Source organism: Rhinolophus hipposideros (genome assembly GCF_964194185.1).
Source record: "Rhinolophus hipposideros genome assembly, chromosome: 8".
NCBI classification, from domain to species: domain Eukaryota; kingdom Metazoa; phylum Chordata; class Mammalia; order Chiroptera; family Rhinolophidae; genus Rhinolophus; species Rhinolophus hipposideros.
Window position 1 is genome coordinate 86,766,493 of NC_138054.1, and position 21,633 is coordinate 86,788,125.

Sequence of the window (21,633 nt, forward strand, 5' to 3'; positions counted from 1 at the left end):
ACAAGTGTCCCGCAGGGCGCCCTCCAGGCGCTGCCGCCACCCCGCTGGGCCCTGGGGACCATCCCGCCCTGCCCTCTGACACCACCCGTGGGCTTACGTGACACCTTAAATTGAGAAAGAAATGCCTGACACCACCTGCACGCAATGTGCTCCCCAAACCGTCTTAGCAGCCCCGCGGGTAGTGAGGGCGCGACCCCCGTCAGACTGATCACCCCTAGAAAACCTGAGCGAACACTGAGCGCCAGGTTCTACTCCTAAACGGACGGAAGGGAAGGGAATGGCTCATCGGTTTCTCCCACAATGATTCCTCCGTGCAGCACGTTCCAAGAGTATCCCATCCGCACAAGGAAAATTCCACCTGAAACCCGCACGAATAAGATTAGACTCCACGAGTCCACACTGATATCAGGGAACGAAAGAAAGAAAGAATGAAGGAATGAATGAATGAACAAGTCAACACATACGAAGGAAAGCTCTTCCTTAAAGTAGAACCCAACTAATCAACGAAAAAAAATATGCAATAGAATTAGAAAACCACCGGTTTGCAATCATCACAGTAATAACTGATTCAGGCAAGAATCGTCGACGGATGCCTAAAACTTGTAGGTGAAAGTCTGAGGAGCAACAGAGCACTTGCAAGGTCTCCCCATATTAATTATAAAGGGGAAAACGGAATCTTTATAAGACAAATAGACATTATGTGTCTCCTAACACCTTGCACAGAAAAGAACAAAGCATCACTTCTAGCGATTTCTGCCCCAAATGCATGAAAATGTAATTTAATCCTGATGAAACGTAAGAGAAGCCCCATCTGTGGGACATTCTACAAAATGACCACTTCTCTCTAAACTGAAAGGTTCCGACAGCAAAGGCTGAGGTTCTGCTCAGACTTTATAACTGAATGCAAACGAGTGTTCTTGTCCTATGAGGACGTGACGGGAACTGACAGCGCGCGGCAGGCGTGCAGAGCAGCTAGCACGGCCCTTAGCGCCCCAACAGATGGGCACTGGGATTAGGGCCCTAACGGGGCGGGTCCCACCTCACCTGTCAGTTTGGGAACAACACCGTCCCTCGCTCCAACATACCTTCCAGTCTAGATGACAGCCTTGAAAGTAAAGATTATTTTGTTTCATTCTATGCAGAGCTCACTGTTTATATAATCCAAATTTTAAAATATCCTGAATTATTTAAAACAAAAGAACAAGCCACTCTTTGCTCCCCCAACAATGGCTAAACCTGCCGTCTTCTCATCTTTATTAAACTATGTATTATAATTGCCCTTCTTGACTCAGTTAAACCTAAATCAAAAAAAGAACAATACATACAAGATTTTAATGAGTTGAAATATATAAGATTTTACAACTCAATATGTAAGATTTTTATGAGTTAAAGTAGCCGTTACAAATGCCTTCCGGTACTCTGATGAGCTAATCTGTTTCTGTTGAAGGAAAAGGCTTTTTTTATTTAAAGGAACAATTTATAATTCCAAATGTTTAATTTGCTTCTCCATTTTGTTGTTGTCTCATATTCATAAAATGATGGCATCATAATATTTGAAATGATGAGGGTTTGCAGAAATATGTAAAGACTTAAATAAAACCAAAGTGAAAAAGAACGTGGAAAGGGGTGAGGAAAATATATTCTCAATTTATTCCTCACGCAAAGGGCACAAGCAGAACATCAGCTCAAGGGACCCACTGGGCATTCCCGGGACACCTCCCAGACCCCGAGCCTAGGCTTCCACTGCAATCTCGGAGGAGCTCCAACGGTGCCAGCAACGGAGGGAACTTAAACACGTACCAGCACGAACTCTTTATACTTAGAGGGGCATTCTCGCTTTTGTTGTCGCAAAACACAACACAAAAACACATCAGAATCTGTTTTTACCTCAAATCTAATACACAAATCTCTTAATGGCTAAGGAGCTGGTGGGTAGCTTTATTAAAAGCAACGTGGGATGTTAGCTGTTGAATAACCTTCAAAATCATCAGCAGCTCAGGTGACTATTGTATTACCGAGCTGTATAATTCCCAACTTCATATTAAAACAGATACACAAATAACAGACCTTTATGAAGAGGAAAATAGCACATTTAAGATTTTGTAAGTCAAATTTCAGAATAAAATGAAATTTGCTATTAAACACTGGAAAAATAAACCCACATTTAAAAAAAATAAAGCCAGAAGTCCAAACCTCTTTTTTTATATATTGTATTTTGATATTGAACAAAAAATAAGAACAATTAAGAGACTTTAAACTCTTCCTAACCTTCCTGTGGGTTCTGACAGGCTTACTTAACCAAGCATACCCTCTTATCTAAATCTCAGTAAATATTATGTAAACTTGAAATTTTACCAGACAAATTAGGAAGAGTCAGGGCTTCCAATAAATATTCCTAACACTAGGTCAAAATAAGAGAACTACTCCAGAATAATGGGCACGCACAAAGCACACCCACACTTTCCCACCTACAGTCTATTCCGCAACAAGACCTTTTCAGGCACAGGTCCGACAACCTCCACTCCTGGGTCCTCTGAACTCCTGGGGGAACTGAAGATGACAATCTCGAACTTCCCCCTCAAGCCACTAAGGCCCCCCCGGCCCGTGATCTGGCCCCTGCCCACCTCACCAGCCTCATCTAACCATGCCTCTCATTCCAGCCACACGGGCCTTTGCTTTGTTCCTCGGGGGAAAAAAACCCCAAATATCTAGCTTATTCTTACTTCCAGGCCTTTTCTTCTACCAGGGTGGGTCCCTCTTCCTAGTCTGCTCTACCACGGAGAACTGTGCGTGGCTGGCTTCTTCCCACGCCAGTCGGGGAGTTCATGGCTTGCCTCCCTGACTCACTAGAGCTGAAGTTGCCCCCCCCCACCTAGTCTCTATCACATTTTATTGTCTTCAAGGCACATTTCACGATCTGAAGTTATTTTGTTTACTTATTCACTCGCTTATTATCTGCCTCCTCACCCATAAATCGGAAGTTCCACGAAACCACAGACCTTATCTGTTCTGTTCGCTGCTACAGAATACCCGGCACATACTAGACAATATTTGTCAAACTAATGAATAGAAGAATGAATGGATAGCAGGCTAACAGTTAACTTCTGGGAACTTAAAATAGTTTTTAATCATATTAAAAACGAAAACAGCGCCTGGATTTTCCAATTATCCGAGTGATAGCTAAGAAAGTGATATAGAGCGCAGAACATCACACGTAATTTGTTTACCAAATCTAACCCACAGAAAGCTTCATCCATACTTAGACAACCACTAGTAAGAAATCTGAAAGGTCTTGTGCATACCTGAACAAACATCAAAGGTCAGAATTGGGGGAGATCTACAAAGATCAGAACTACGCTACTTCAGACAAAGGTAGGTAACAATGCTAGCAGTAGTGTAGCTAGTTAACACTTTTGAGTATTTGGCTTAGACTAGCAACACTTCACAGAACCTTACACATATCGTCTTGTTTAATCTTCACAACAACTTTATGTATTAATTTTATCATTACCTCCATTTCTACAGATGAGAAAACTAAGACACAGAGAGTTGAAGTAACTTGTCATGGTCACACAACTGGAAGCCAAAATGTACTCACAAGGCAACCTGCTAGGCCCCACTCCTAACCATGACACCATCCCGCCTCACCCCAAAACAGAGGCTGTCATTCATTTAGCACTTACTAGGCGCTACAGCTTTGCCCGTAATCACCGACGAAATCACCTTGAACCTATGACAGCAATACTGCAATTAGCTCTATCTTCCAAACAAGGGAACTGAGGCACAGAAAGGTGACTTGCCTAAGGTTACACAGCTAGTCCAGTCACCATGACGTGCCTTGAGTCACACAAACCACCAGGATCTGATTTGAAGTCTGGCTTCAGAGTTCACGATCCAAAACACTATGTCTCTTGCTTCTCAATGTTTCTCCGATTTGCTATCAGAGATGAACACAGCCTCATGAAGGCACTCTGAGGGGTCCTGACGTCTCCCTGGGCTTGCTCTCCCTTGGAACCTCATCTGTACCTCCCTTGATTGTGTCAGATTCATCCCCTGGTGGCATTTCATCTCCACCAGGATTCTGTCTCACAGATTCAACCCAATGCAATGATTACTTTAAATAAATTTGAGAAACAGAATGAATTCCTGAATCAAATTTTGAATCTAATTTCAAATTTCAGTGTAACAAAATTGCATAGTTATACCTACTAGAAAATCATGCTTTTACAATATAACAGAAAGAATATGGAGAGAAGGTTGTACAAGTTTTAAATGAGAAAGTGAGTGTATATGCAGCAGAGGAAGTCCAACTGGCTAAAGATGACAGGAAAAGAACAGCAAAGGAAAATGAAGCAGCTTTTTGCTAACTATACACCCAGAAGTCTTTGCGCTGTCACACAGGCAAAACCCAGCATGTGCAAAACTGACTATCATCTTAAATGCTTGTTCATCTAGAGTTTTCAACTCCATGGAGATCATTTTCTTTCATGGACTGTCCCCTAATCTATGACATTTTTAATAGAAGTGAGTAAAGAGAAATGTGCCTTACAGCAATTTTAGGAAATACATCTATTCCACAAAGCAACAATCATCTATCTATAGAGCCTCAAGACTCCGTGTTTGACAACATTTCCATGCACTGTGAGTGCAGATTTGCCTTCTGAGAGAACATGACAACACGGGAGATGGACAGGGGCTTGCTTGTTGCAGAAATGCAGCCACATTAGACGTATCCTAATACTAACTTCCCTGAATGTACTCAGTGACCTCTGACTTCACCACAAACCCTAAAAAAATGACTTTCCTCTTCTTTTCATCTCAACCATGAATGTCTCTAAATAAAAATCTGACAGCAGGAAGAAAATGTTCTGTTGAATTCCCATTCTGAATAAAAGTTAGGGAAAAGAAAAGCTAATTCGAGGCTACATTACACTGAAGACTAAGAATGTGTTTTCGGTTAACGCAGAACCACCGCTATTGACAGTTTCTTACAGTTGCATAAATCTGCCCGACAGACAGGCCCCAATGCATTTGTGTCTCAGGAGGAGGGAAGTCACTGCCACACGCTTATCAGGACCTATAAAGATGCAGCATGTAATTACTTAACAAGATCGCCATGCTTCAGTGCCCTTACGCACACGAAGCACGGCAACCGTATATTTAAAACACAGACCTTTCAATGTGTTGATGAACCACTTTCAAATACAATCCTTTCAAGGTCTTCAGAGCTGTTATTGTCAGCCTCGACTAGGGACAGTATTTGCAAAACACAAGCAAAGTAGCTAACGGCAGACTCATTCTAACACTCTTACCTTTAAAGTTTTATAGTAAATGGCCCTGTTGATTTCCAGTGGAAATAAATTTTGCTCTTCTCCGGAGCAAGCCCAGTTTACGTATCGCAGCCAGTTCCCCTTCTCTGGATCGGTGGCGTCAATGCACATCCAACCCAAATTTGGATAATATACCTTGGGAGGGGGAAAAGAACACCGTGGTTAAAACAGAAATAGCTTTCAAATGTTTCCATTTTCAACTTTTACAAATTCTTTGTCATTATTTGCAAGTACTCTATAAAGCATGTCACAGAAACCAAATAAATAAGGAGCAAAGAAAAATAAAATGGATAAAAACGAAGATTCAAAACTGGGTAATCCTCCTTATTTTTCTGTCGGGGCTTGAGTAATTTTTTTCTCCTAAACTTGAAGAGCTATAATAAATATGCTTCATGGTCTCTAAATGATTATGGACCCAAGGACAAGTGACAACTCCATTCCCTAAAGATAGAGCTGGAAGAGGGAGCTGACAGCGCCCAACCCTAAACTTGCTGGTTTATTGTGCAGGTTGAGTGCGGGGCCCAGTCCTGCGAGGTGACACAGCTCAGCAGGTCCCTTCACTACAGGGCTGACAAAACTTCAGGAGCAAACACGCAGTGTGACCCTCCAAGTGGATGAAAGGTATGATGATGCCTCTGCAAACTTTAACCCCTCTACCCAGAGCATCTGTCAGGACTGAGGTGCTATGGGACATACTCTGGGAAATACCAGTGTCCTCCCAAAAGAAAGAAAGATCAAACACCCGGCCCCTTTTTCAGCAGTCAGATCAAATGTCCTCTGCAAGAAGCTTTCCCTGATCAGCCAATCTCAGTCAGCTCCTCCTCCCAGATGCTTCCAGCACTTACCATTCCTTCACTTTAAAGAAAATCTATTAGGTTGGTGGAAAAGTAATTGCGACTTTTGCGATTTTTAACCTGTGAAACTGCAATTACTTTTGCACCAAACTAATAGCAACTATTTTAAACTTTATCCTTGTAGATACATACATACATACATACATACATACATACATACATACATACATACATAATTTTACTTCCCTGCAACTAGATTGTAAAACACTTGATTAGGCACGTAAATAGAAACACAGAATCAATTGGTGACAGACCTGTCAAAAACAAAGTATTTTGTTAATCTTTTCCTTTCTCTTTAGGAAGGACAGAATCTCGATGCTTCCATTTCTTCCCTACATGTACAGAGCCAAGGCTCCCATCACTTATTCCCTTCTGGAACAGAGCCCCCACTCTCCACTCTGCTCTGTGGGCATGCCTGAATCTCAGAGCCTAACTGCCAGGGGGCAGCGCCCATCATACTTTCTTCTGTTGGGAGTTAGATGTCAGGCGTAATGCTATATGCTTTCCACATTATCTCATTTAACCCCATGCAGCAGATTCATTAATACCTTATTTTAACATGTGGAAATTGAGGATCAAAAGTTAAATAATTTTCTCGACGCCGCCCACTTAACTAGTAGTCAAGATGAGCTTAAACCCAGACCTGCTGGGCCTCTACTTACCAGTCCCTTCCCTGATCATCCTACTTAAAACTACAAATCCTCCTCTCTCCATCAGCAGCCCCAGCCACCCCCAAACCCAATTTCTTTTTCTTCACAGCGCTTACATTCTTTTACAGTATGAGAGCCACTCCTTATTTATTTTACTCAGTGGCTGTCTCCCCCCACCAGAGTATGAGCTCCCGGAGGAGAAGACAGCTTAGCCTTGTCCTTCACTGCAGCACTCCAATACCTCGGCCAGTGCCTGGCTAAGAGCAGGCTCTCACTACACAACTATGGAATGAATGACGGGGCATCATTATACACAAGTGTGTAACTGGCAGTAACGAGCACCCGCTGTGTGACAGAGACCATGCTAGAAGGTGCTCTGCAGTCCGTACTTAATCACTGTAGGGTTAAGGAGAATGTTTTCACTGTCCTCCAAGTACCCCCAGTGAGTTTATTCAAAAATTGGTTGTTTACTATAACACCTATCTTCACCATTCTAAAGAGAGGTTATCCATGTTACACCCAAGTCCTTTTCAAACTCACTGTCACACTCACCCTCAGTGCTCTCTCTCTCTCTCTCTCTTTCACACACACACACACACACACACACACACACACACACACACACACCTCCCTTTAAAACAAAAAGAGCAGCCCCCAAATGGTATGTTATGAAGAGACAGTATAACAATGCAAAATGTAGAGTGAAACTCTGTACACCAAAACAACATAAGCTGCTTCACTTTTAAAATGTTTAAGAGACATTTTTGTCATCTTTGCCAGCATGATGAAGGAAAATGGAGTACTTGATCAAGTACTTGGAGTACCTGTAACGTTGTCAGTCCATATTAGTTAGGTTTTACTAATAAGTTAGGGATAAAGTCTTGTTTAGCTGTGTCACAGTGGATGGCAGAATCCCACTCACTCGCCAGCCACATACCAACACAGCTACAGACAGCAGCAAGGCACAAAGAGAGATGATGCCGGAAAACCCACACACAGTGAAAGAAGACAGCTGGAAAGAGGCATCAAGAGGCGACCTACCAGCCTGCGATAACAATACAGGCCGTGCAAGAACTTCCTGGCTCCCAGGTCCATGCAGACTTTTGCAAATAGCAAGGTATTCCACTTGAGTGAGTTCTTTACACATAGCTCATTTGTTTCAAAGGGGACAAAGGCATCTGCAAAGTCATGCTTAATGTACAGAAAAATATGCGCACTCCATGTTTTAAATGTGCAACAAGTAATTCGCAAAGGAATATACATGGCCAAAACCTTGTGAAGAAAAAAAATTAAACTTACCTAATGATAATAAAAAATAACTTCAAATTATATCATTTTCATCTACCATACTCGTAAAATTGTTTAAGTAAAAACAACGAGATTAGAAAACAGGCATTTCCCCCAATCAATGCTGATCAGAGAATAAACTAGTATCATTTTTTAGATGAAATTTAGCAGTACTTCACAAAAAACAAATACTAAAATGTACACACTCTTTAACCAGCATATACATTTGTAGGAATTTATTCTCATGAGATAACTGGGCAATTGTACCCAGCTGTGTGTAAGGAGATGTACAAGGCAGTGAAGTTTATACTACAGACTGTTTCTAACTCATTCATAAATGGAAAACACTGTGGGTTTAGTAAATATGATAACCCACGCATACAGCAGAATATTTAACAAACGTTAAAAAGTACTACTGTGTACACGATTAAGTGGCTTATGTGGAAACTTTTATTTTCTGTTCGATATTTCTGTATTCCTTAAGAATTTTTCCAATAAACACAGTATTTCTATAATTAGAAGGAAAAAAAGGTAACCAGCAGTTGTAGAAATGCATTACTGGTATAAAAGATAGTCACAATACACCGATGACTGAATAAAGCCATTTATAGAAAGCATGGCTTATATGATACCATTTTTGTTTTAAACATGAATATCTGAAGAAAAAAATACTTCAGAAGTGAAAATGCTAATAATGGTTTTCTCTGAAAAGTGGGATTATCCATGATTTTAGTTTTTCTTCTGCTTATCAGAATTATCTACTTTTTTCTCCACTGATTTAGTATAATCTCCAAGTAAAAAAGGGAAGTAAGTGGGGAGAGCAAGTGATTCTTATAAATGAAAACCTAAGGAGCCACGGTCTGCTGAATGCTGAACTGAAACACTCCTCTCCTTCCTCCTCCTCCTCCCATCATCACATACACATTTCTAAAAAATATGTAGCATTCTCATTTTTACTGAGAGTCTAACCTTATAATTAGGAACTGGGATGTTCCTAATTATATGTGTTTTTATAAATTCCTACCTTGCTTGGTCAAACCTTGGTTTCCAATAAAAATTAATTTCAGTGACAAACACACAGAACCTAATATTTAAAATGAGACAGGATTTTGCTTAATATAACTACAAATTACTAGACTGCAAAAGTGCCATACCACCATTACACGAGGGTAGTATAATGTAGGGCAGAAGCCTGCAAAGACAGTGGAGAACCAACCAGAATCCCTTCCTCAAAAGCAGATAAAAAGACAATGGAAAAGCAGATAAAACTCCCACATGGCTCAAACTCAATAAATGATATGTAACAAATCCATTTTCAAATCTATATGATTAAGAAATACTCAAGCTAACTTGATCCAAAGGAGAAATATTTCCATATAATCAATAATTTTCCCTAATCCAATTTATAAAACAGTCCTTTATAACAAAGCAAGGTTACCTGACTGTGGACTACATACTAGGAAAATAATTTTTACAAGTTAATTTTCAAATGGAAATTCCCTATTTGGAGGGAAAGAACTAAAAAAAGGGAAACACCTCTATGCCAAGCACTGAGCTAGATGCTTTATGTTATTTTATTTAATTTTTATAATACCTATGAAATATCATTAAGCTCCTTTTATATATAGGGACAATATGGAAGGTTGGTAATTTTACTAGAATACTGAAGTCACTAAACGTCAGAGCCAGGATTCAAATCTGGTCCCCCCCGTTCGCTCCTACATTTCTATTTTATCTCTTTCCCAGCCCCTCCTCGCACCCTCAACCTTCCCTAGGTTATTCAGGCCGGCTCTCCTTCCTGACTCTACCACTAAGCAGAGACTAGGTATTAACTCTTTGTCAAACAGAACGTAATTCTTATACCACCCAATTTCCATTTAATTTAATCCAGTCATTTCGAAATAGTCAAAAAAAATCATCTAAATTCACACACTCCAATTTAAAAACACATTCAAAATTAAATCCTCATGACATACAGGAAAGGTTTGCAAAGAACAAACAACACTGTTAAACAGTTACCTCATGGGTTGGGGAATGGGGGTTTTAACTTACATCCTTCCTTATCATTTGCTTGTTATACTGTGTGTGTGTGTGTGTGTAATTTTTTTAAAAAACTCTCATTCATTTAATGCAAACGTACCTTCATTCGAACCCTAAACTGTGCCTATGAGGTCCTCACCCAATCTCAACTTGCAGCAAGCAACTTACTTCGTGACAGAAATTCACCCCCAGGAATTAAGACAGGGCAATGCAGACACCTCCTCATACTACACACTCCCATGCTGAGCTAAGTCTTTTATTCACCCAAACCAGCTCCCCCAAAGGTCAAGTCTACAGTAACAAGGCCGTTCCACGGGCTGGCCGCTGGACATGCCCCTCCTACCAAGGCTCTAACACAACCATGATGGAGACAGACCCTCTCCTGAAGGTCCAAGCTCCATTCCAGTGGCTACTGTTTGTCATTATGGTTTGAGGTACCTTTTCATTTTTATTTTCCTGGGGATCTAGCTTGTTGAGTTTCCAACATTATGATCTGTACACCGTTTTCCACTTTCCCTGTCTAAACAAATGGAAATATAATTAGGTATTGTCTGTCTTCCAGGACAGACAGGGAAAGTGGGAAACAGTATACAGGTCCCTTCTCCACTAGCCCAGCTTGTACAGCATGTACTCCTTACGTAAATAACTCAGACAGCTTTCAGAAGTCAATTCCAGGATGTCTCCCACACAGTATTCCAATTTTTTGGTTCAAAATACAGTCCATACGCTCTAACATTAGAAAACAAATTCTAAGCAAAAATGAACACTGGAGATCTTTTAAAAAGTACTCAACTACCAAAAAAAAAAAAATCATCCTCTACATGATAATTCAAGTATTTTTCTTTGATGTTCAAATCAACTAATACTGTATTTACTGAGCCAGCGACGTCTACGTCAAATATTTCATATACATCATCTCATTTGTAACCAATCAAATCTATGAGGAGCTTGTTATCCTCATTTATAGTCTGATTTTGGTATAAGAGCATTTCAATGAAAACATTTAGTAAAAGTTGTATTTTTGTAACTTATAAAGAATTTTATTAACACCGTTAGCTATGTTCACATTCCAGTTGTTTCTGAGTTACAGAATGTGATACCTGGTAGGCTTGGGAAGGACTATAAAACTGTCACCCTATAGAAGTAACTTTCTGGTGGCTACAGACTAAACTGGATCTTTGACACCAGCCACTGCCCTCCTCAGACTTGTTTAGAAAAACCAGGGCCTTCTTTTAAGACCTATTGAAATGCATCACCGTATCGAAAATATTCTGAAGATTCCAGAATAAGGGAAATGAAAGAGAGTCCAATAGGTGGTAGCATATTTTACTCCAATAAACCAGCCAACAACACAAATTTAAAAACTAAATAGCTGGGCCTCTCAAGCTTGCAAAGCCCAGTCCCATAGCCATCGTACCATAGTCCCACACGGGCTGATCCTTGACCCTCTCTTTTGAAATTACTTTAAGTTTCATACACAAATGTTTCTGGAAAATCTCCCAACAAGAGATACTCAATAAATGCTGACCGGCTCGCAGCAGACCCCAACCAACATCCACTGAATGAACAAAACATTCTTAAATTAGAAATTGTAACTCTGGACAATGGATGCTTAGGAATTCCATAATACCCTAGAAATCATATGCAAATTTTGTGCATATTTGTGCATTTGTATATCTTCTGGGGAGATGTTCAAAAAAGAGTGAGAATCTCTGGGCTTTGTTGCTGGAAGGAACGCTAGGAGTAACAGCTTTAAGACACCAAGCGAGCACTTGGCACTCTCATCTGTGGAAAGATTCGGGACATCTCTAGTACTCTTTTATTCCACCAAAAGAATCTCCACGGGGTACTTCCCATAGTCTATACAATACCACAAATGCTATCGGCCAAGATCGCTGCTCCAGAAATGAAGACAGTTCCCAGCACATGGCACAAATTAACGAATAGGGCTCAAATTAGTGAATGAATAAACCCTCAAAGAGAATTTTTTTTGCACCAGACCAAGCTGCCAATCTGAGTACAAGTTAACTTATTCAGGAAGATTGCTTAATTCTCTGTACATCAATGTCCTCATCTGTCCTGAAGTTCTTGAGAGGAGAAGAATATGATTGGCCCAGACGTTGTCGTGACAACTAACACCACAGCTAGGCCACGTTTAAGTACCAAGTTCAAAATCTTTGCACTATTAACCACACAGCTTCCCTAAGGTTAACCTAAGACACCAGACATCACCACACTCACTCCCACTGCTTCTCTTCTCCACACACTGAGACCAGGGATTGGCAAACTTTTTCTATAAAGAGCGAGACAATAAATCTTTTCAGTTTTGCAGGTCATACAGTCTCTGTTGCAACTGCTCAACTCTGCCACCCTAGGGCAAAGCAGCCATAGATAATATGTAAATGAATGAGTGCTGCTGTGTTCCAATGAAACTTGATTCATGGATTGAAATTTGAATTTCATATAATTTTCATGTGTCACAAAACATTTTGTTGTTTAATCCACTTAATAATGTAAAAACCAATCTTAACTCCAGGACTATAAAAAACAGGTGGCAGGTTAGATTTCCCCTGCAGTCTAGGTCTTTTCCTATGATACGACTTTGACAAATGGTTTAGAAGTTGGAGGGGAGGAGGAGGAGGAGCTGAGCAGTATTTTCTGGAGAAATCTTCTGTAGCATCAAATGGTTGACTACTCTTTTTCTTGCTTCCCTTTTTAACTTAGAAATAATTTGAAATTCAAATTGAGAAAGCAAAGACTATGAAACACACTTGTTAATATCTAATCATAACAGTGCTGATGGTTTTCACTTTTAAAAAATTGAAGTCTTGTCATTATAGAGATATAATTTCTCTATCAATTTTAGTTGAAATACAATTCTACTTCTTCCCTCCATCCCCGACGCAAAATTTGTTGCCTGAATAATATGCAAACAGAAGGAGTGAATTATCAGTTTTTATCTATAACAATGGTGCAAAAACTATTAAAAAGATTAACAACACTGGGTTTTAACAAGCTAAGAAGAAAAATGTACTCTTGTTGGTTATGTAAATTAGCACAATCCTTCTTGGAGGTCTATTAGGGAAATTCTACCAAATATTAAAATGTACAAAATAACTTTTCACTTAATTCTATTCCTAGGAATTTATCTTAAGATAACCACACAAGTCATCAAATATGTATTTAGAATGAATTTTATACTTTGAAGAATTGTTAATATCATGAAAATATTAAAACTATTTAAATGTCCAACTGGTTAAACAATGAATACAACAGAATTCTGAGTACCATAAAAAATAATGATGTAGATAAGTATTTGACACAGGTATATCCATAACATATTGAAAGAAAAAAGCACATTAAAAACTACACGCATTGTTTGCTCTCTTGCATGAAATGTCTATATATGGTGTTTGTATCTGTACCAGTCAGTGTATGTGAGAAACAAGAAAAACAAAGAGGCAGAGAAACTGATTTTAAAAAATGTTCACCAAAATGTTCACAGATGAGTTTTACTTTCTTGTTTATAGTTTTCTGTGTTGTTTATATACTTTGCAATGAGCGTGTACTGGCCTTTATAATTTTTAGAAAACTTATTAGGATGTACAACACCAAGAGTGAACCCTAATGTCAACTACAGCCCTGAAGTAATTACTGTGTCAATGCAGGTTCATCGATTGTAACAAATGTCCCATCGGGTGCAAGATGTTGACAGTGGGAGGTGTCACACAGGCACTCCTTGTACTTTCTGCTCAGTTTTGCTGTGAACTTAAAACTGCTCTAAAAAACAAAGTCTATTTTAAAAAAGACATTAATATAATTTGTACGCAAACAACTCAGAAGTTCTGTTCATCAAAAGCAATTTGAGTCCCACAGAAGTGAAGGTAAAAGGCTTTCCTCACAAGCAGCTGTAGGCTACTGCAGACTGCGCTCAGCGTGTGTGGGGCAGTCAGGGGAAGTACCACCTCTAGCATCTCAGGCGGCTAGCAGCTCCCCACCAGAAGTTAACCCAACAATGTTCTCTCTGGAGAACCTGGCTGTTTTGTGCATTCACCCTGCAGATACTCTACTGTTTCTCGCCTGTTATTTCTGATTTCATAGAATGTTTTCAGTGAAAGCTGAGATGATTTAAGACTATGTTAGACAATCAGGGCTCAAGAAAAGCAACTTAACACTTCTGTCTTTGATTGGCTTTCATTGGAGTTCTAGCTGGGGCAAAAGACCGGGCTGCTAAAAGAGAAGCTGTTCTTAAGGGGCTTTAATGGAAGAACAGATGCCAAGATGATATTTTAATGATAAGCAGTTTGTATTACATTAATAAGAGGCACTCTGATGCAAGTCTAAGGGTAAGAACAAGAAGGTTGGAATGACTTCCTGGGGAAATACTACATTTTAGCTGGATTCTTATTTTCTTTGTAAGAAATATGTACAATTTATGCTCCCTATACTTTGCCAAATGCATACTTCTACATACATGTCATGTACACACACACACACACACACACACACACACGTTTATTGTAACAGAGCAAAAGGCTTAAAAGTTTCTGTATAGAATATACCCTACAGTTGGAACTATCTGAATGGCATCCAGATTTCTTTTCTTTTTTTTTTTTTTTGCAGGAGGGAAAAGCCAGCCCTGACGAGAACTAAATCTTTAAACCTGACCAACAAGAGCTGGCAATGTCCTAAGGATTCACAAACTGGAGTAGTGTAGAAGTATCTTAACAACGGGATGTTAAGAGGCTTATAGCAGAAATCGAGTCCCTAATAAGTCCTGGTGCCAAACCACAATTTTCACCAAGCTACTATTTCAATACAAATGGAGCTTAATGGACAAAAGGCACTACTAATATTCTATACAACATGCCCAACAATATCAAACTGCTATGTTGGGTAAAACACGGACCATAAATTTAGGGCAAATATTAACGGATTTGTTCAAGCTTAGCGTTCTACACACAGAACTAGAGGACACATTTCCCAGGTCCTGACATCGTCATTCAGGTAAGTGTTAACCTGGGAGAGAATATTTGTTAGTTTCCCTTGGGAAACTTCTAAAATTAAAAATGGAGTTTATTTTGGAGCATAATTTTGTGGTTAAGAAATTCGTAACCGTTCAGGGTAATATTTTTCTGACTGGGCAGTTTTTCTATAAATGTTTCTGTAAATATTTTCTATAAAATTTCACCTTAAAAGTGGTGAAAAAGTATAACGGAATTATTCTCATGGAAAATCCTCATTTCCTAAGGCCCATTGGGTTGTCATCAGATTTACTATACGGAATTCACAACAAACAAAGAAACTCAAAATTACCAGGAAAAACTGTTGGAATTTTCAAGTTAAGAAACACTGCTTACAGCACCGAGAAAAAAAGCAATATACTTCAAATGTACAAATTCCACAGAACTTCTTGATGGAAAGTATCCAGACATTCCTAGGCATACTTTATTTTTCAGATTTTGTATGTTTACATGTGAAACAGATGTGATTCAACTTAAGACAATCTGATAGGAATGCTTTTCCTCACCACCGAAAAACTTCACTTGCTTTAAAAAGGAGTCACACCACTGAGTTCCTGTAAGAAGGTGAGGGGCATGCTGGGAGCACCTGATGGGAAATCAACTCAACATCAGTGCTGAATTCGCACGCAACTCGCCAGGAAACAGTAACAACAGATTTTTATCTTCATAGTTATCTTCCTGAGAAAGTTCTATATTCTCTCCATTTTAAAATTCAGGGTTTTCGCCCGAGGTTAGGTACCCTGCCCAGAGTCACAAAGCTCGAGTGGTAGAATTTGAACACAGGCAATCGAATGAAACATTTTGAACTGCCTCACTGTCGGACAGCAGACGTGGGTTCTCGTTTTGCAATGACACCACTCTCATCATGAGGGCCCCCCAGGGAGGAGCAGTTCACCTCTGTCCTTGACCGCTTCACCTCCGTAAGGACTGTGCTAATGCGCTGCTGGCTCCCAGGGTTGCTGGGAGAATATGACATGAACAGAATGGAAGCCTTCTGAAGAGTTCAAAGCGCTACATAAATGTGCCATGTGCTAAATATACTCAATTCTGAATATTCCAGCAAAACAGAGATGGCTTTCTAAAATACAGAGAAGACCCCAGGAGGGTTTTATGTGCGGCCACCTTGGGGTGTCTTTATGGCATCTACCTGGAAGCCCGTAAAGTCACAGACGGAAGTCTTGGCTGCACACACCCTGAACAAGGCAATATAACCAGTGGATATGACATTTATCGTTGACGGCCAAACAGGCTGAAAATACAAATAAATGTAAACAGCAGTCTGTATCCAAGGAAATACATATTCTCCTTAATAAAAATACTCTCGATTTTAAGGAACACACATTTAAATGGTTGTGTCAATTTCAAAATATAAAATACTAAAAGAATAGAATGATTTTTTTTAATGTAAAGAACTCTGATAAACAAAGAAACAGAATTCTTTCTTACCTCCCACATGTACACATTATTCTTAACCTGAGATCTTTTTTTCTTATCACCAACAAATGGCCCAAACTTTTTGCCTTTTAAAATTGGTTTAGTGGCCCAGACACCTAGAAAATAAAAATCAAGATTTTTATGATGTATGTGGTTATTTTAAAGATTGAAGCATTAAAATCAATTCAGTTTCACAAAATGTTTAAAAGGCTACACAGCCTGAAAACAAAACAATGTTAAATCAACTGAGATCACAGTGAAATCAAATTAAGTTAAGTCTTCAATGGTGATTTTTATTTTTCCTCTTTCTATTTTTCTGTATTTTCCAAAAGGCCTATAAATGCCCTATTTTTTATAGCAGAAAAAAAATTTTTTATATTTACTTGTTTTTAATTTTTACACCTAAAATTACCCAGACAGTACAATCACAAATACTTGGAGAACAGCACAATCGCAACAATTAAAAGAGAAAACTGTCAGAATGTACTAAAATTACAAATAATTCTAAACGTATCCATTTTGCCACAGATTTTAAATTGTCTCAAATGAACAGAGTTGCTTTCATAGAGGGCTAGAAATATAGTTTTACGAATAAATATTTTTGAAGTTTGCTCAAAGTGAAAAACCCTCTTTTCTTTCGCTAAGTTTCCTGAAAACTTAGCTACTGAAACAACTCACTTTTCAGAGTTTCACACAACCATGATTTCTGCTGCTCTGCAGAATTCTCAAGGGTATTTCTGTTTCCTCTGCACTGACCACAGGTCAACAGACAAGAAGCAGTGGCTAAAATGGCAGGCGACCGCCCAGAGTCAAGGGAACCAGCGCCCAGAAGTGACGCTCACTGACAACATTGGTGAGCAGGTCCCCTCATTTTCTGGCCTCTCTTTTCTCATGTACAGGAGGGTGGAGTCTCAGCCAGTCTCGTTCAGCTAGGATGTATGAATTCTGCTTTTCTGGGAATCCCGTTTGATAACACAGCTAATCATCAATCAGTGGAGTTATAAAATCAACCACATTCATGTGAACGATACAATTTCAGTGCTCAAGTTACTCACTGAACCATTTTCAATAAGAAATAGAAATGGCATTTATTAAAAATGTATTCACATACATATACACATAAACTGGAATATCAGAAGTATATCTTTAAAAAAGAAAATGGGACATAAACTTGATATATTCCAAGACTGTACTCTGATGAAACTTTTATTATAATTTACTTCCTTGGCCTTCTGACTAAAGATTAGGACACAAAAACAAGATCAAATACACAAAAGCTTGGCTTGCATTTAACAAGAAATCCCAGCCTGAAACATTCAGATACACTTAGGTCATCATTCATTCAAATATCTACTGAGGTCCATAAAGTGTCAGGCACTAGAGGCATCAAGATAAATAAGAAATGACGGTACTCCCAAGCAATGAAAGGGACAGATGTGAAAACAAGTACAAAAGAATGAAATAAATATAATAGCATAATCACACTCCAATCATAGTGAAATCAGAGGCGAGGGAGCAATACATTCTGTGGGAAGAGCCCCTGGGACACATGGACAAAGGGGGACACGGGCTGAGTAAGTTACACAGGATGGTCGGGATGCCAGCATTCCTGGTTTAATTTCATAAGCTATGCCCAGCCTGGACTTTTGACTGGAAATTGCATAAACACCACACAATCTTCCAAGTCAGAATGTCACTCTGTTGCTTTTACGGGGAGCCCCCTACCTGAAATGTCCAAAGGAAACCTGGCTATAGCCTGCTCTCCCTTCCCTGTCTTCTTCTGGGACCCCAGTACTCACCAATCCGAGTCTTGTCAACAGCAGATGGGAAAAGCCTCACTTCCTCCGGAAGTCCTCGAAGCACATGTTCAGGTACCTCGGCCAGGGTCTCAGCAGTTGCTGCAGGCTCAGTAGCGTTCTGCAAGTCAAGAAACAGAAGGATCACAGCAAAGGGAAGAAAATCCAGTTAGCTGTTTTGTTTTCCTCCTGGTCCAATGAGCAAATATGCAAAAATGTAACTGAAAGCTAAAACTGGCAAGCCAGACCAAGACAACTCATGTCACGCCTTTCAGGAGTTGCTTTGATGCTTTCTGGAGTTGCTTTGAAGCTTGTCTGTGAGTCTCCAAAGGAAACCACTGCAACCTTCAAGCATGTCTGTGTTAATCTATTTTGTTGCGGCCACCTGTAGCCATTTTCAAAATATGTAAATCTCTGGCAACATGTTACTTTAAACTCCCAGATCATCTGGCAGCAAAATACAGCTTAAGCTTACTTTTAAGTCAAAGGCTACCACCAGCATTTTAGAACATTAAAAACTCAAAAGCAACAGTCCCTACTTAAATTAATACTTTCGGCACAGACTGTAAAGGGACCCACCCTCACGCTTTCATTCTCCAGAAACAACCTCTTGACAGGGGCTTGAGCATTCCAACCAGGAACACAACTTATTCTGGACCTTCAATGGAAGTGCGACCTTTCCAGAAAACAGTAATTGACCACTGTCCATCAAGTCCTTAAACAGCAAAGTTGCCATAATATCTCAAAATCTCTAATAGAGAATTTTATACAATTATTAACCAAAGTTTATGCTAAAATTCACTGTAATCTTAAGAAATCAGATTACTATTAGATATGTATATAAGGGAATAAAACGAAGAAACCTGAACCAACTGGTAAAACATGACTGTTATTTCTAAAATAACCTTCAAATCAAAGGAAAACCAAGTGTCTATTAACTGCTACCACACAGACCCTAAAGAACTGATATGTCTATCATGACACCGCAAAGAACAACGGATTCTGGAGTCTGAGTTTTGTGTGTTTTTCCCCCACTGCAAAGAGAAACATTTCTCAAGGACTTTCAAAGAAACCAACGTAGGCAAAAAGCAAACTCTAAGCTAAAAAGATTAATTTTCCCATGACAATGATGCCTTTGTCGCTTTTAAAAATCTGTTGTGCCAAGAAAAGAATATCATCCAAATTTGAGTACTCTCAGCACTTCAAATTTCTTCTAAGTATCAACAGGCTGCTTCAGGAGAAGTAAGTGCCACAGCAACGAGCAGTCATTGCGGCCGGCTGAGGGCAGGCATCTGAAGGCAGGCTCACTTCTTGGGCAGGACGAGGCCGACAGAGCCTACACTTCAGAAGCACAAATGCTCCAATCCTCCTGGATTTCCTCCTTGGTCCTGACAACCCCACCAAGCCCAGGTGTAAATGCCTTCCAAACCGTGGGACTATCAAAATGGCCCCAGGAAATGGTCTTGTGGTATTTTTAATTAGCTGAAGTGCAAAATTTGCTCACTTCTAAATGTAGTGCCCCCACTTTTAAAACTTTAATCTACAAACTAGAATTTTGAAAATGTGAACAAATTTTTTTCCAAAGGGAAGGTATTAAATTGGTAGTTTACAACCCTAAGCTATGTAATAATTATTTTAAACGCTGATAAATTAAGTAATATGAACAAGTACTAGCCAGTGATGAGTCCTATCGGCATGTGGCCACTTATCAGAGAAAGAGGGGGCTCCCCCCTTTTTCAGATGGGACCCTAACAAAGATCTTAAAGGATCTGATACCATTTAACCTCCCCAGGAGCTCTGAAATGACCGTGTTGCAGCTCACCTAACCCAGTGCCTCCGGGCACTATTACAGTACAACTACTAACAACCTGATAGATACTGAGAACTCCCTCCGGGCCCCTGCAAAGCACTGTGCAAACCTTCCTGTATGCATGATGGAGTTTACTCCAAACAGACCAAGGGGCAAGGATTGTCAATCAGTGCCTCCTCCCAGCCACACCCCACCCCCTCACCGCTGACACTCACACACACGCGCGCGCACACACACACACACGCACGCAGAACTTGAGGCTTAAGGAAGTTGTCCAAGTTGCTCAAGGACAGAATTTGAACCTTCGTCTGTGTGACCCCAGAGCCCAAGCTCATAACCACTGTGATGTTTCCAGTTAAGATCCTGCTGGATAAAGTCTGAGGACCTAACATAAAACATGGTGACTATAGTTGGTAACACTGTTTTTGGCTGTTCAGTTTTTACAAAACTGAAATTTGCTAAGAGTGTAGAACTTAAATGTTCTCACACATACACACAAAAAAAAACCATAAATATGAGAGGTGATAGATATGTTAATTAACTAGATGGTGGGAATCCTTTCACAATATAAGTATATCAAGTCACCACGATGTACGCTTTAAATATCTTACACTTTTGTTTGTCAACTATACTTCAGTAAGGCCGGAAAAGAAAAAAAAGAAGGGTTTTGATGGAATATAACCTAAGAAACCCTGTAAAACCTCCACACATCTGGAGAAATGTCAGCAGGAGACAGCGCCTAAGGTAGGCATGGTCATTCCCACGGGAAATCTGTAACTTGAGTCTAAGTTGGAGACCAGGTAGATTAAAATTTGTGAAATACCTGTGAATATAAAGGACCCCAGCAGAACTGCCACAGGAAAAAGAAATAAGGAAAATTCCTATGCATTTATTTACCTTCTTTCGGCCAATCCATTATTTTTAATTTGGACTAATTCACCTACTGAGAAAAGCTTTTTTTCTATTTTAGTACCCTTCACACTACAATAGGAGTCCCCTAAAATAGGAGGACCTCAGTCCACACAAAGCCATCCAGACACCGGCCGGCTCGAGGGCCTTCCTCACCCCTTTCCAGCTGTTGGAATCTCCACTGGAAGTGTGCCTGGGACCTTTTTAGAACATCAGTGATTTGAGAAGTAGGTGGGATGGCTTGCCTATAGAGAATCACCCTCTCCCCTTATTTTTCCGTCAGAGCTCTTATCACAATTTTAAACAGTCGTTTGTATTTTATACGAGTTTGATGTGGCTCCCATCAGACTGCAATGAAAACAGGCGACGTCTACCTTATTCAGCGCTGCATTCCCAATGATTAGCAGGAGACATAAAATGTTTCCTGTCACTTAAAATACTTGAATGAATAAATGATCCTTGTGAACTAACTTACACCTTTTTTTAGAAAAAGGAGGGA

At 39.7% G+C, this 21,633-nt stretch overlaps 1 protein-coding gene across 3 annotated transcripts in view; it reads right to left on the reverse strand.

The window, feature by feature from the left end:
* PRDM2 (PR/SET domain 2) overlaps positions 1-21,633 on the reverse strand; it is a 114,336-nt gene that overhangs the window by 66,264 nt on the left and 26,439 nt on the right. For all 3 annotated transcript variants that reach the window (XM_081057089.1, XM_081057092.1, XM_081057090.1), the window contains exons 3-5: positions 18,419-18,536; positions 16,632-16,735; positions 5,313-5,465 (exon numbers count right to left, since the gene is read on the reverse strand). In XM_081057089.1, the coding sequence (XP_080913215.1) occupies positions 5,313-5,465; positions 16,632-16,735; positions 18,419-18,536 (375 nt within the window). The remainder of the gene's footprint in view (positions 1-5,312; positions 5,466-16,631; positions 16,736-18,418; positions 18,537-21,633) is intronic.